General features: G+C 47.2%; 1 protein-coding gene across 1 annotated transcript; it reads right to left on the bottom strand.

Annotated features, from left to right (window-relative positions):
• Positions 1 to 13,289: 13,289 nt before the first annotated feature.
• LOC136610453 (olfactory receptor 11L1-like) lies at positions 13,290 to 14,228 on the bottom strand. Its single transcript, XM_066589681.1, has one exon. It carries the CDS (start codon positions 14,226 to 14,228, stop codon positions 13,290 to 13,292), a length of 939 nt encoding a protein of 312 aa, XP_066445778.1.
• Positions 14,229 to 14,905: the final 677 nt, after the last annotated feature.

Here is a 14,905-nt window from a genome sequence, read left to right as displayed (position 1 = left end):
CCGTAGTAACACAAGAGAAAATACATGTTGCCCAGTGCTGATCCCCAGACCCCAAGCAGGAGTAGGAGGTGGCATAACAAGGCCAAGAAACCATGACCGAGGTAGGACCCGCAATAGTCTGTGTGGGAAGCCCGTGAGCAAGCCCAGGGTCAGGCTCGTTCCCAGCCTCCACCTTGTGTGACCCAAGGTGCCGTGAGTTACACAGCAATGGGAAATTCCTGTGTCCACACAGTATTCATTCTGTGTAGGTGTCAGATAGCTGAACAACGCAAGGGGAAAGCCATCTGTACTCTGCACCCTACCAAAGTCAGTCAGTGTATTTGTGCTAGACAGGTAAAACACCGCTATGGGAAGTCTTTGTGAACCCACAGCATAGGCGAGCTAAGGGAACCCAAGGAAATCATTACACATAAAGAAATCACAGTGCCCAAACAAGGCAGTTTCACCCTTCCATGGACCTCCACCTCGGCTCACACCCTAAGTAATTATGGGTATACAGCCAATTCGGATGCTAGTGCAGCTGTGAATGTCTCATTAATGCAGTAACGCTCATTTTGTTTGGCCCAAACCAGTGTCTCAGAAAACTGTGGTAACACGAGAGAAAATACATGGTGCCCATTGCTGATCCCCTGACCCAAAGCAGGAGGAGGAGGTGGCAAAACAAGGCCAAGAAACCATGACCAAGGTAGGCCCCGCAATAGTCTGTGTGGGAAGTATGTGAGCGGGCCCTGGGTCGGGCTTGGTCCCAGACTCCACCTTGTGTGACTCAAGGTGCCGCGAGTTACATAGCAATGGGAAATCCATGTGATAGCTCAACACTGCAAGGGGAAGTCTTTGAGTTTCTTGAACTTGCCTATGTTGTCAGTGCACAAAGATGGTATTACACAGGAAGAAATCAGAGTGCCCAACCATGGGAGAGTTTCACCCCGCCAAGGACCTTGGCCTCGGCCCACATTTCTGGCCTAGTCAGTTACTGTATTCTTTGTGCCAGATAGGTAAAAACACCGCGATGGGAAGACTTAGTGCATCCATAGTATAGACAGACCTCTGTAACATTCCTGTAGCAAAGGTATAAACAGACCCCAGTAACATTCCTGTAGCAAAGGTATAAACAGACCCCAGTAACATTTCTGTAGCACAAGTATAGGCAGTACCCAGTAACATTTCTGTAGTAAAAGTATAGGCGGACCCCAGTAACATTCCTGTAGCAGAAGTATAGGCAGACCCCTGTAACATTTCTGTAGTAAAAGTATAGGCGGACCCCAGTAACATTCCTGTAGCAGAAGTATAGGCAGACCCCTGTAACATTCTTGTACCAAAGGTATAGGCAGACCCCAGTAACATTTCTGTAGTAAAAGTATAGCCGGACCCCAGTAACATTCCTGTAGCAGAAGTATAGGCAGACCCCAGTAACATTTCTTTAGTAAAAGTATAGGCGGACGCCTGTATCATTTATGTAGCAGAAGTATAGGCAGACCCCAGTAACATTTATGTAGTAAAAGTATAGGCGGACCCCTGTAACATTTATGCAGCAGAATTATAGGCAGACCCCTGAAACATTTATGTAGCAGAAGTATAGGCAGACCCCAGTAACATTTCTGTAGTAATAGTATAGGCAGACCCCTGTAACATTCGTGTAGCAGAAGTATAGGCAGACCCCTGTAACATTTCTGTAGCAAGAGTATAGGCGAACCTCTGAAACATTGGTGTACTATGAGTGTAGGCGAAGGCCGGAACAATTAGTTAGATAACAGTATAGGCGAGGGCCAGAAAAATTGGTGTACCAAGAGTACAAGTGCACCTATGTGCACAAATAATTCAGTGACTGACTAGGCCAGAATTGCTGGCCGAGGCCAAGTTGCTTGGCAGGGTGAAACTCTCCCATGGTTGGGCAGTCCGATTTCTTCCTGTGTAATACCATCTTTGTGCACTTACAGCATACGCTAGGCCAAGGAACTCAAAGACTGCCCCTTCCAGTGTTGAGCTATCTATGTTGCGACACATGGATTTCCCATTGCTATGTAACTCAGGCCACCTTGGGTCACAAAGGTGGAGGCTTGGAATCGAGCCTGACCCTGGGCCTGCTAACGTGCTTCCCACACAGACTATAGCGGGTCCTGGTCATGGTGTCTTGGGCTTGTTATGCCACCTCCTCCTCCCGCTTGGGGTCAGGGTATCAGCAATGTGCATCATGTATTTTCTCCCGTGTTACCACAGTTATCTGAGACACTGGTTTGGCCCAAAGAAGAGGAGCGTTACTGCATTGATGAGACCTTCACAGCTATACTAGCATCGGAGTCTGCTCTATGCCCGCGATTGCTGAGGGTGTGTGCAGAGGCCTATGTACTCGGCACAGTGAAAGTCTGCCATGTTTGGGCACTATCATTTCTTCATGTTTATTACTGTCTTTGGGTTCCTTCGGCTCGCCTACGCTGTGGGTGCACAAAGACTTCCCATAGCGGTGATTTAGCTGTCCGGCACAAAGTCACTGACTGACTTGGGTAGGGTGCATAGTGCAGATAACTTTCCCCTTGCGGTGTGGATAGAGCTGTCCAACACCTAGACAGAATAAATACTGTGTGGGCACATGGACTTCCCATTGTTATGTCAGTCGCGACAGCTTAGGTCTCACAAGGTGTTTGCTTGGACCGAGCCTGGCCAAGGGCCCGCCCACATCCTACCCACACAGGCTACAGCGGGCCCTGGTCATGGTTTCTTGGCCTTGTAAGGCCACCTCCTCCGCCTGCTTGGGGTCAGGGGATCAGCAATGCACATTATGAATTTTCTCTTGTGTTACCACAGTTATCTGAGAAACTTGTTTGGGCCAAAGGAGCGGAGCGTAACTGCATTAATGAGACATTCACTGCTGTACTAGCTTGGAGTCCGCTCTATGCCCACGATTGCTAAGGGTGTCGGCAGAGGCCCATGGCCTCGGCGCCCTTTAAGTCTGCCATGTTCGGGCAGTCTGATTCCTTCATATTTAATGCTGGCCTTTAAAGGGTGCTAGATAGGCAGCCTGGTACCTAGAGGAAGGGAAAGTAAAGGTTCACACCTGATGGGTGTAGCAGGAAGTGGCTACAAAAGAGCCAGTTCCTGACAGAAACAGGGAGACGTTGGCTGAAAGATCCAGAGAGGCGGTGAAGGGACCTGCATCAGGAACTTGGAGCCCGAGGTCTGGTGCGGAGCAGTTGGGTCTGTCACCCTGTCTGACGGAGGAAGACTCCCTCCAGATTCCCCAGGCGTTGTTAGTGACAGGACCCTGTGGGTTGTGAACCCTAAAGTTCTATGGACTGTGTATGTATAGTATACCTGCATGCTGTAAGATTAAGCTGGCAGAAGCCAGAGTTAAAAGAAACTACAGTCTGCTGGAGCCTATTTGCATGTGAGGTGCGCCACTTCCTAACCGTGTGGATGGCAATCCAGAGGCGAGTGAACCCCCTTGTCACTATATATATATATATATGTATGTATATTTCTAGAAATAAAATCATCTTGTAATGCCCCTGACAAAATTTTATAGGGTCCAACTTTAAATCCCCATCAAATGCAGGTGCTTTATATTGTTTGGGTATTTTGTGTTAAGCACAGCACTATACCAGGGATCTGGTCAAATAAAATGTCCAAGGGTCAAGTGACATATTTTCATTGGGTTGTTCCTGATAGAGTATACAATAATGATTAGACATTATCCCGGTTTCCATTTCTCCTCATTGACCTCGCTAAACTTAAAGATTGAAGCCCACATTGAGTCCTTCTTGCCACTATTTTATGAACCGTGAAGTTTGAGACACTTGTACAATCATCAAGAGATACTAAATCCTCTTAACAGGGTTCTACTGGTTTAGTTCGCTCAACATCTCCTTCCATCCACATATATTGTTCTCCACTCCCAGTATTTGACTTTTCCCTGGCTATAATCGGTCACCTCAATGCAATACTTAACCTGTCTCTTTTGATATCTAACCCCCCCCCCCTCCCTATTAAAGGGGTTTTCTGAGTAATAAACACATTGGTGGCAGTGCAGTGATGAAATATATATAATATCTCTCTGCTGCTGCACTGCTACCTGCTGCCACCATGGACCTCCACTCTTCTGTTTACTTCAGTTTATTTCAGCACGTCCACTGTCTTGAGGTCATACTTGACTGCAATATTTTATTTGCTCTCTATATTTAATTTCTTGCTTGCTCGTGTCACCTGCAACTCAAACATCTCGATAATCCATTATTTTCTTACTATGGAAGTTACAAAAACTTTTTCTTTCAAGTGTATTCACAAAGAAAAAATAAATGTTACGCGATATGCAGAGGAATAAAGCAAAGCCCTGCTAAATATCACCTGCCTAACAGAGGAGGAATTGCACCGTCAGTTAATAAAAGATTTAAATCGACAAATCACTGGGCCTAGATGGAATGCACCCAAGGGCTCTAAGGGAATCGAGTGACATGATAGATAGACCACTACTTCTTATATTTAGGGACTCTATTGAGACCAGGGTTGTACCACTGGATTGGTGCATTGCCAATTTGGTTCCAATATAGAAAAAGGGGTCTAAAAGAGAGCCTAGTAACTACCGGCCAGTTAGTCTTACCTCAATAATTGGGAAAAAAAAATATTCGAAGGGTTTCTGAGAGATGCCATCTTGGAATACCTCAAGGAAAGCAACAGTATAACTCCTCATCAGCATGGGGTTATTAGGGGTTGATCGTGTCAGACCAATTTGATCAACTTCTACAATGAAGTAAGTTCTAGGCTAGACCTGGGAGAGTCTGTTGATCTCGTATATCTGGATTTTTCTAAATCATTTGACACCGTGCCACATAATAGGTTGATATATAAAAATGAGACAGCTCGGATTTGGTGAAAACGTATGTGTCTGGGTAAAGAACTGGCTAAGAGATTGAAAGCAGAGGGGGTAATAAATGATTCATACTCTGATTAGGTCACTATTCCTAGTGGGGTGCCACAGGATTTAGTATAAGGTCCCATTCTGTTTAATATGTTTATTAATGACCAGATAGAAAGACTGTAAAGTAAAATATCAGTATTTGCAGATTATATGAAAATATACAAGATAATTAGAGATGAGCGAACACCAAAATGTTCGGGTGTTCGTTATTCGAAACGAACTTCCCGCGATGTTCGAGGGTTCGTTTCGAATAACGAACCCCATTGAAGTCAATGGGCGACCAGAACATTTTTGTATTTCGCCGATGCTCGCTAAGGTTTTCATGTGTGAAAATCTGGGCAATTCAAGAAAGTGATGGGAACGACACAGCAACGGATAGGGCAGGCGAGGGGCTACATGTTGGGCTGCATCTCAAGTTCACAGGTCCCACTATTAAGCCACAATAGCGGCAAGAGTGCCCCCCCCCCTCCCAACAACTTTTACTTCTGAAAAGCCATCATTAGCATGGCATACCTTTGCTAAGCACCACACTAGCTACAACAAAGCACAATCACTGCCTGCGGGACACTCCACTGCCACTTCTCCTGTGTTACATGCTGCCCAACCGCCCCCCCTCCCCCCCACAGCGCACACCAAAGTGTCCCTGCGCTGCCTTCAGCTGCCCTCATGCCACACCACCCTCATGTCTATTTAGAAGTGCGTCTGCCATGAGGAGGAACCACAGGCACACACTGCAGAGGTTGGCATGGCTAGGCAGCGACCCTCTTTAAAAGGGGCGGGGCGATAGCCCACAATGCTGTACAGAAGCAATGAGAAATAGAATCCTGTGCCACCGCCATCAGGAGCTGCACACGTGGGCATAGCAATGGGGAACCTATGTGCCACACACTATTCATTCTGTCAAGGTGTCTGCATGCCCCAGTTAGACCGGGCTTTTTAATTCATAGACACAGGCAGGTACAACTCCCTATTGTGAAGTCCCTGTCGACCGCCAGCATGGGTGGCTCCCTGGAACCCACCGGCGGTACACAAATATATCCCATTGCATTGCCCAACACAGCTGAGGTAGTAATGTCGTGCGTAATACAGGTGGGCTTTGGCCCACACTGCATGCCCCAGTCAGACTGGGGTTCTTTAGAAGTGGACACATGTAGGTTAAACTCCCTGTGAACCCACAGCATGGGTGGGTGCCAGGAAGCCACCGGCGGTACATAAATATATCCCATTGCATTGCCCAACACAGCTGAGGTAACGTCAGCTGGAATGCAGGTGGGCTAAAAATTAATTTGATTACACTGTAGGCGAGGGCCCACAAAAATTGCTGTATCAACAGTACTAATGTACATCCCAAAAATTGGCAATGGCCAGCCAAGAGGGCAGGTGAAACCCATTAATCGCTTTGGTTAATGTGGCTTAAGTGGTAACTAGGCCTGGAGGCAGCCCAGTGTAACGAAAAATTGGTTCAAGTTACAGTTCCAACGCTTTTAAGCGCATTGAAACTTATAAAAATTGTTTAGAAAAATTATTTGAGTGAGCCTTGTGGCCCTAAGAAAAATTGCCCGTTCAGCGTGATTACGTGAGGTTTCAGGAGGAGGAGCAGGAGGAGGAGGAGGAATATTAGACACAGATTGATGAAGCAGAAATGTCCCCGTTTTGGATGGTGAGAGAGAACGTAGCTTCCATCCGCGGGTGCAGCCTACGTATTGCTTACGTATCGCTGCTGTCCGCTGGTGGAGAAGAGAAGTCTGGCGAAATCCAGCCTTTGTTCATCTTGATGAGTGTTAGCCTGTCGGCACTGTTGGTTGACAGGCGGGTACGCTTATCTGTGATGATTCCCCCAGCCGCACTAAACACCCTCTCCGACAAGACGCTAGCCGCAGGACAAGCAAGCACCTCCAGGGCATACAGCGCTAGTTCAGGCCATGTGTCCAGCTTCGACACCCAGTAGTTATAGGTGGCAGAGGTGTCACGGAGGACGGTCGTGCGATCGGCTACGTACTCCCTCACCATCCTTTTACAGTGCTCCCGCCGACTCAGCCTTGACTGGGGAGCGGTGACACAGTCTTGGTGGGGAGCCATAAAGCTGTCCAGGCCCTTAAAGACTGTTGCACTGCCTGGGATGTACATGCTGCTCAATCTCCGCACCTCCCCTGCTACCTTGCCCTCGGTACTGCGCCTTCTGCCTCTAGCGCTGTCGGCTGGGAATTTTACCATCAGCTTGTGCGCAAGGGTCCTGTGGTATAGCAACACTCTCGAACCCCTTTCCTCTTCGGGAATGAGAGTGGGCAGGTTCTCCTTATAGCGTGGGTCGAGCAGTGTGTACACGCAGTAATCCGTTGTGGCCAGAATGCGTGCAACGCGAGGGTCACGAGAAAGGCATCCTAACATGAAGTCAGCCATGTGTGCCAGGGTACCAGTACGCAACACATGGCTGTCCTCACTAGGAAGATCACTTTCAGGATCCTCCTCCTCCTCCTCCTCCTCAGGCCATACACGCTGAAAGGATGACAGGCAATCAGCCGGTGTACCGTCAGCAGCGGGCCAAGCTGTCTCTTCCCCCTCCTCCTCATCCTCCTCATGCTCCTCCTCCTCCTGTACGCGCTGAGAAATAGACAGGAGGGTGCCCTGACTATCCAGCGGCATACTGTCTTCCCCCGCCCCCGTTTCCGAGCGCAAAGCAGCTGCCTTTATGCTTTGCAGGGAATTTCTCAAGATGCATAGCAGAGGAATGGTGACGCTAATGATTGTAGCATCGCCGCTCACCACCTGGGTAGACTCCTCAAAATTACCAAGGACATGGCAGATGTCTGCCAACCAGGCCCACTCTTCTGAAAGGAATTGAGGAGGCTGACTCCCACTGCGCCGCCCATGTTGGAGTTGGTATTCGACTATAGCTCTACGCTGTTCATAGAGCCTGGCCAACATGTGGAGCGTAGAGTTCCACCGTGTGGGCACGTCGCACAGCAGTCGGTGCACTGGCAGCTTAAAGTGATGTTGCAGGGTGCGCAGGGTGGCAGCGTCCGTGTGGGACTTGCGGAAATGTGCGCAGAGCCGGCGCGCCTTTACGAGCAGGTCTGACAAGCGTGGGTAGCTTTTCAGAAAGCGCTGAACCACCAAATTAAAGACGTGGGCCAGGCATGGCACGTGCGTGAGGCTGCCGAGCTGCAGAGCCGCCACCAGGTTACGGCCGTTGTCACACACGACCATGCCCGGTTGGAGGCTCAGCGGCGCAAGCCAGCGGTCGGTCTGCTGTGTCAGACCCTGCAGCAGTTCGTGGGCCGTGTGCCTCTTATCGCCTAAGCTGAGTAGTTTCAGCACGGCCTGCTGACGCTTGCCCACCGCTGTGCTGCCACACTGCGCGACACCGACTGCTGGCGACATGCTGCTGCTAACACATCTTGATTGCGAGACAGAGGAGGAGGAGGAGGAGGAGGAGGGTGCTTTAGTGGAGGAAGCATACACCTCCGCAGATACCACCACCGAGCTGGGGCCCGCAATTCTGGGGGTGGGTAGGACGTGAGCGGTCCCAGGCTCTGACTCTGTCCCAGCCTCCACTAAATTCACCCAATGTGCCGTCATGTGCCGTCATGTGCCTGCCCGCCTGTGCTTGTCCACGTGTCCGTTGTTAAGTGGACCGTGGCAGTAACCGCGTTGGTGAGGGCGCGTACAATGTTGCGGGAGACGTGGTCGTGCAGGGCTGGGACGGCACATCGGGAAAAGTAGTGGCGACTGGGAACTGAGTAGCGCGGGGCCGCCGCCTCCATGATACTTTTGAAGGACTCAGTTTCCACAACCCTATACGGCAGCATCTCAAGGCTGATGAATTTTGCTATGCGGACGGTTAACGTTTGAGCGTGCGGGTGCGTGGCGGCGTACTTGCGCTTGCGCTCCAACAGTTGCGCAAGCGACGGCTGGACGGTGCGCTGAGCTACACTGCTGGATGGGGCCGAGGACAGCGGAGATGAGGGTGTGGGTGCAGGCCATGAGGCGGTAGTGCCTGTGTCCTGAGAGGGGGGTTGCATCTCAGTGGCAGGTTGGGGCACAGGGGGAGAGGCAGGGGTGCAAACCGGAGGCGCTGAACGGCCTTCGTCCCACCTTGTGGGGTGCTTGGCCATCATATGTCTGCGCATGGTGGTGGTGGTGAGGCTGTTGGTGTTGGCTCCCCGGCTGAGCTTTGCGCGACAAAGGTTGCACACCACTGTTCATCGGTCGTCAGGCGGCTCTGTGAAAAACTGGCAGACCTTAGAGCACCTCGGCCTCTGCAGGGTGGCATGGCGCGAGGGGGCGCTTTGGGAAACAGTTGGTGGATTATTCGGTCTGGCTCTGCCTCTACCCCTGGCCACCGCACTGCCTCTTGCAACCTGCCCTGCTGATGCCCTTGACTCCCCCTCTGAAGACCTGTCCTCCTGAGTAAGCGTTGCACACCAGGTGGGGTCAGTCACCTCATCGTCCTGCTGCTCTTCCTCCGAATCCTCTGTGCGCTGCTCCCTCGGACTTACTGCCCTTACTACTACCTCACTGCAAGACAACTGTGTCTGATCGTCATCGTCCTCCTCACCCACAGAAAGTTGTTGAGACAGTTGGCAGAAGTCCCCAGCCTCTTCCCCCGGACCCCGGGAACTTTCGAATGGTTGGGCATCAGTGACGATAAACTCCTCTGGTGGGAGAGGAACCGCTGCTGCCCAATCTAAGCAGGGGCCCGAGAACAGTTCCTGGGAGTGTTCCCGCTCCTGAGCAGGTGTCATTGTAGTGGAGTGAGGAGGCTGGGAGGAAGGAGGAGCAGCAGACAGAGGATTCGGATTTGCAGCAGTGGACGGCGCAGAACTGCGTGTTGACGATAGGTTGCTCGAAGCACTTTCTGCCATCCAGGACAGGACCTGCTCACACTGCTCATTTTCTAATAACCGTCTCCCGCGTGGACCCATTAATTGGGCGATGAATGTGGGGACGCCAGAAACGTGCCTCTCTCCTAATCGCGCAGCAGTCGGCTGCGACACACCTGGATCAGGAGCTCGGCCTGTGCCCACACCCTGACTTGGCCCTCCGCGTGCTCGGCCGCGTCCACGTCCTCTAGGCCTACCCCTACCCCTCAGCATGCTGTATTACCAGTGATTTGATTTCACAGGCAGGAAATAAATTGGCGCAAGACTGCAGGCCAAATATAATTTTTTCCCTTTTTTGAAAACGAAAGGCCCCACTGCCTCTAGTGAATGAATAATCTAAGTTTAATAACTGTGCTCTGGCCCTGCTAATGTGTCACAGAACGTGAGGGTAGCAGAGTTATTAACTCTGGCAGAGCAGGTATTTTTTTTCCCAATTAAGGAAAGCAAATGGCGAAGCCAGCAGTAAACCGTAGCTGGGTGCGTCTGATTTTTAAACGTTGCACACGCAGCCGACACGTGTCCACCGCCCTTAGGACGGACAGAGGCAGGACAAATAGAATTATTTTCAGTTTTTTTCCACCAAAAGGCAGCACTGCGTATATTCAATGAACATGAGAAGTTTAATAACTGTGCTGTGTCCCTGCTAATGTGTCACAGAACGTGAGGGTAGCAGAGTTATTATAACTCTGGCAGAGCAGGTATTTTTTTTCCAAATTAAGGAAAGCAAATGGCGAAGCCAGCAGTAAACCGTAGCTGGGTGCGTCTGATTTTTAAACGTTGCACATGCAGCCGACACGTGTCCACCTCCCTTAGGACGGACAGAGGCAGGTCAAATAGAATTTTTTTCACTTGTTTTACAAGCAAAAGGCCGCACTGCGTATATTCAATGAATAATAACTGTGTTGTGGCCCTGCCTACACAATTCTTTCCCTGCAGTATCAATGGAGGGTGCAATGCTCTGCAGAGGCGATTTTGAGAAGAAAAAAAATATGCAGCACAGCTAACAGCAGCCTGGACAGTACTGCACATGGTTAAATATGGCCCTAGAAAGGACCGTTGAGGTTCTTGAAGGCCACACTCACTCCTAACACTCTCCCTGCCTATGCAACACTTCTGTCCCTAATGCCGGGTGCAACGCTCTGCAGAGCCGATTTTGAGAAGAAAAAAAATTTGCCACTGCTAACAGCAGCCAACACACAGCTATCAGTGGCCCTAATAAGGACCTTTGGGGGTCTTGAAGCCTACGCTAACTACAAATTCTTTCCCTACAGCAGCTCCGGTACAAACAGCACTGTCCCTCATCTAACTCACACGGCATCTGAGGCGAGCCGCGGGAGGGGCCGACTTTTATACTCGGGTGACATCTGATCTTTCCAGCCACTCACAGCAGGGGGGTGGTATAGGGCTTGAACGTCACAGGGGGAAGTTGTAATGCCTTCCCTGTCTTTCAATTGGCCTGAAAAGCGCGCTAACGTCTCAGGGAAGGAAGTGAAAGTAACCGGAACACCGCATGGTGTTCGTTACGAATAACGAACATCCCGAACACCCTAATATTCGCACGAATATCAAGCTCGGAAGAACACGTTCGCTCATCTCTAAAGATAATTATTACAATGGCGGACAATGTACGGCTACAAACGGACCGAGATAAGCTGGGGGCTTGGGCAGAAAAAATGGCAAATTAAGTTCAACATTGATAAATGTAAGGTAATGCACATGGGCAGGAGAAACAGATGCCACCAATATACACCAAATGGGGTCCTGCTAGGGAAAATTGATATGCAAAAAGATCTAGGGGTACTAGTTGACTGCAGACTTAAATGGAGAAATAAATGCCAGTCAGCTGCTGCAAAGGCAAATAAAGTCTTGGGGTGCATTAAAAGAGGTATAGGGGCAAGAGACGAGAACATTATTCTTCCACTATCTAAGGCACTTGTCAGGCCTCACATGGAATACTGCGTACAGTTCTGGACACCGGGGCTCAGGAAAGATGTAGCAGTGCTTGAGGGGCTTCAAAGAAGGGCAACTAAATTAATAAACGGAATGGGAGGACTGGAATACCCAGAGAGGCTTAAAAATTTGGATTATTTACCCTGTAAAAAAGACTGTTAAGGGGTGACTAAATAACGTTGTATAAATACATTAGGGGAAAATACAAGGATCTCTCCCATGATTTCACCCAGGACTGCTATGGTAACAAGAGGGCATCCACTATGCTTAGAGGAAAAAAGGTCTCATCACCAGCACAGAAATGGGTTCTTTACTGTAAGAGCAGTGAGACTGTGGAACTCTCTGACTGAGGACGTGGTGATGGCAAAATCCATAGAGGAGTTTAAGAGAGGACTAGATGTCTTTTTAGAGAGATTAGATATTACAGAATATAGATATTAAATAACCTGCGGGGTTGCTGATCTGGGATTTCGAGTCAGATAGGAACTTTCAAATGTTGATCCAGAAATTATTCTAAATGCTATTATGGAATCAAGAAGGACTTTTTCGCCAAGATGAGCTAAATTGCCATCTGCCTCATTGTTTTGGTTTTTTTTGGCTTCCTTTGGACCAACAAGGAGGTGGAAACAGACTGAACTGGATGGACATTGTCCTCTTTTAGCCTAACATACCATGTAACTATGTAATAGTGTGGCATCTGACACACAGAAGATGAAGAGCAGGAGAATGTTGGCAGCCATAGATGGTGAGAGGAAGGTCCGCCGACCACAGCCAGTAACCATAACAGATTCATCTACACTTCTGTCCTGGTAACTTTCCCTTTGTTTGGAAACTGTATCCATTATTTCTATGTGCACCACCCTGTACTCCTTCATCTCATGTTGTTGTCTCCAGCCAACTTTTACCATCTGTTTACAAAACTCTTGCATCAGCACCATAATAATTTTCATGCACCAAACATTTGTTTTCTTAAATCACCAAATCATTCATTTTTTCTCTTTTTTGCTGGGCTTCAGACCCTGTGACTAAAGGTTGTTTCAGATGTGCCCAATCAAGATGTGGTATGTGCTCTTTATTAAAATTAACGAAACCATTATCTTCCTCTACAACATCCCAGACATTTTATATTAATTCATTTATAAATTGTAACACCGATTCTGCCATTTATGTTATTGAATGTAGTGTGCCAAAACCTGGAGTGAGTCCAAAATAAGGAATGCATACACATCTTTCCAATATACTTCATCCTCTCTGCATGTTCAACGCTTGGTTTTGGCTCACAAAATACTGATGAAAAATACACCCATGTGAAGAAGCCCTAAGGCTTATTTTTTTTTTGTCAACATTTGTAAGTTCCTGTTCACAAATGTGAGTGTTTTTACCTTTCTATGGATGCATTCTAAAAAAGATTACTTTTTTGATGAGAAGTGGAGCTATGTACATAATCTTTTCAAGCCTGTGCCATCAACAATCCTGTAGTCGTTGCCCTGCTATTATATGTAAGCTTCTGTGTATACCACAATACACACTCAGTTCCTACTGATTACCTATTTCATTTGAAGGGCAGAAGACATTTTGCTCCTGATCCTCTTAAAGCCTAGCTTAATATCTCTATTATTCAGACTGTATATCATAGGATTGAGAAGTGGGGTCACTACAGTATACAACAGGGAGAGGATTTTCTTTATATTGTTCCTGTTTGGAAATAAATAAATACTAATAAGTGACCCATAATATAAGGACACCACAGCCAGGTGAGAGCTGCAGGTGGAGAATGTCTTCTGCCTTCCAGTGACAGACGGGATCTTCAGTATGGTAGTGATAATATGAACATATGAAAGCATAATCATAATAAATGGGCAAATTACAAATGGTCCGGCCATAATCATGTCTTCTATTTTCACGAAGAAAGTGTCTGAGCAGGAAAGTTGAAGTATAGGATCTAAATCACAGAAGAAATGGTCAATGATGTTTGGTCCACAGAAGTCCAAACGACTCATCATTATTGAAAGAGTCAATATAACAGCAAATGTCATCACCCAACACAGTACAACAGCTTTTATACAAAATGTGAGGTCCATGACTGAGTTGTAATGTAGAGGGTGACAGATGGCCTGATACCGGTCATAGGACATCACAGAGAGGAGAAAACATTCCATTGCTTCTGAGGCTGAGAAGGAAAAAAATTGAATCAAACAGCCGTTAAAGGACACAAAACCTCCTTCATATAACATAAGACGGAGCAGGTTGGGTACAATGATGGTGGTGAGTAGAATATCTAGGAAGGAGAGCTGTGTGAGGAAGAAGTACATGGGAGAGTGGAGTGATCTGTTGTAGGACACCACCAGAATGATGAGGAGATTTCCACATACCGTCACACAGAAGATGAGCAGAAAAAAAAGAAATAAAAAAATCTCAAAATTGTGTAAATTCTCAAATCCTAGGAGCAGAATGTTAGTCACTTTATTGGAACTGTTGTGCTGCATATTCAGAGAGAAGAATTTTTCAAAAGTCAAAAAATATATTTAGAAGATTAAAGTAAATTATATATACCACATATTGATGGGATTTCTCCTTTTTAATGCACTAGGTAGGAACAGCTGTGATCACAGTATTCATATCATGCAGTTTAGTTTTCGTGGACTCGTATTGTTGTGTTATAAAGTGAGACAAATGTGTCTACATTGAGAAAAAAAGGAAACATCATCAGTAGTGACTTTTAGTGAAATGTTATATACTCTGCAATTCTTCTGTTAAACAGTCTTTAGAAGTGGTAAGTAGAGATTGTGAATGAAAATCAGTCATTTTATTGGCATTTTGACCTAAAATGTAGAAGAAGATACAATATATCAGCCATATATTTTCTGGTAATCCTTACTTGTATACGAATGTTTTAAAATAGATTAAGCAGAAAAATAAATATAAAATACATCACATAGGTTTTCTCTTTTTTACATGTAGTTATAGTTTCATAACAATACAATCATTGAGAAATTTTAAAATTATAAGAATCACTTTAACTTTCCAATGTTCCTGTGTCTCATGTGTAATAATAATATAATAATAATAATAATCTTTATTTGTATAGCGCCAACTTATTCCGCATGTGTAAGCTTTCGCAGTACATGACATTGGCAAAACTTCAGTTTACCTTATTTTCACT

Source organism: Eleutherodactylus coqui, chromosome 2 (assembly GCF_035609145.1).
Source record: "Eleutherodactylus coqui strain aEleCoq1 chromosome 2, aEleCoq1.hap1, whole genome shotgun sequence".
Classification (NCBI taxonomy): domain Eukaryota; kingdom Metazoa; phylum Chordata; class Amphibia; order Anura; family Eleutherodactylidae; genus Eleutherodactylus; species Eleutherodactylus coqui.
Note: the sequence above shows the minus strand (reverse complement) of the source record. Positions and strands in the feature narration are given on the sequence as shown.

Coding starts and splice junctions, on each gene's coding strand:
- LOC136610453 (XM_066589681.1), bottom strand. CDS start 14,228: ATGCAGCACAACAGTTCCAATAAAGTGACTAACATTCTGCTCCTAGGA.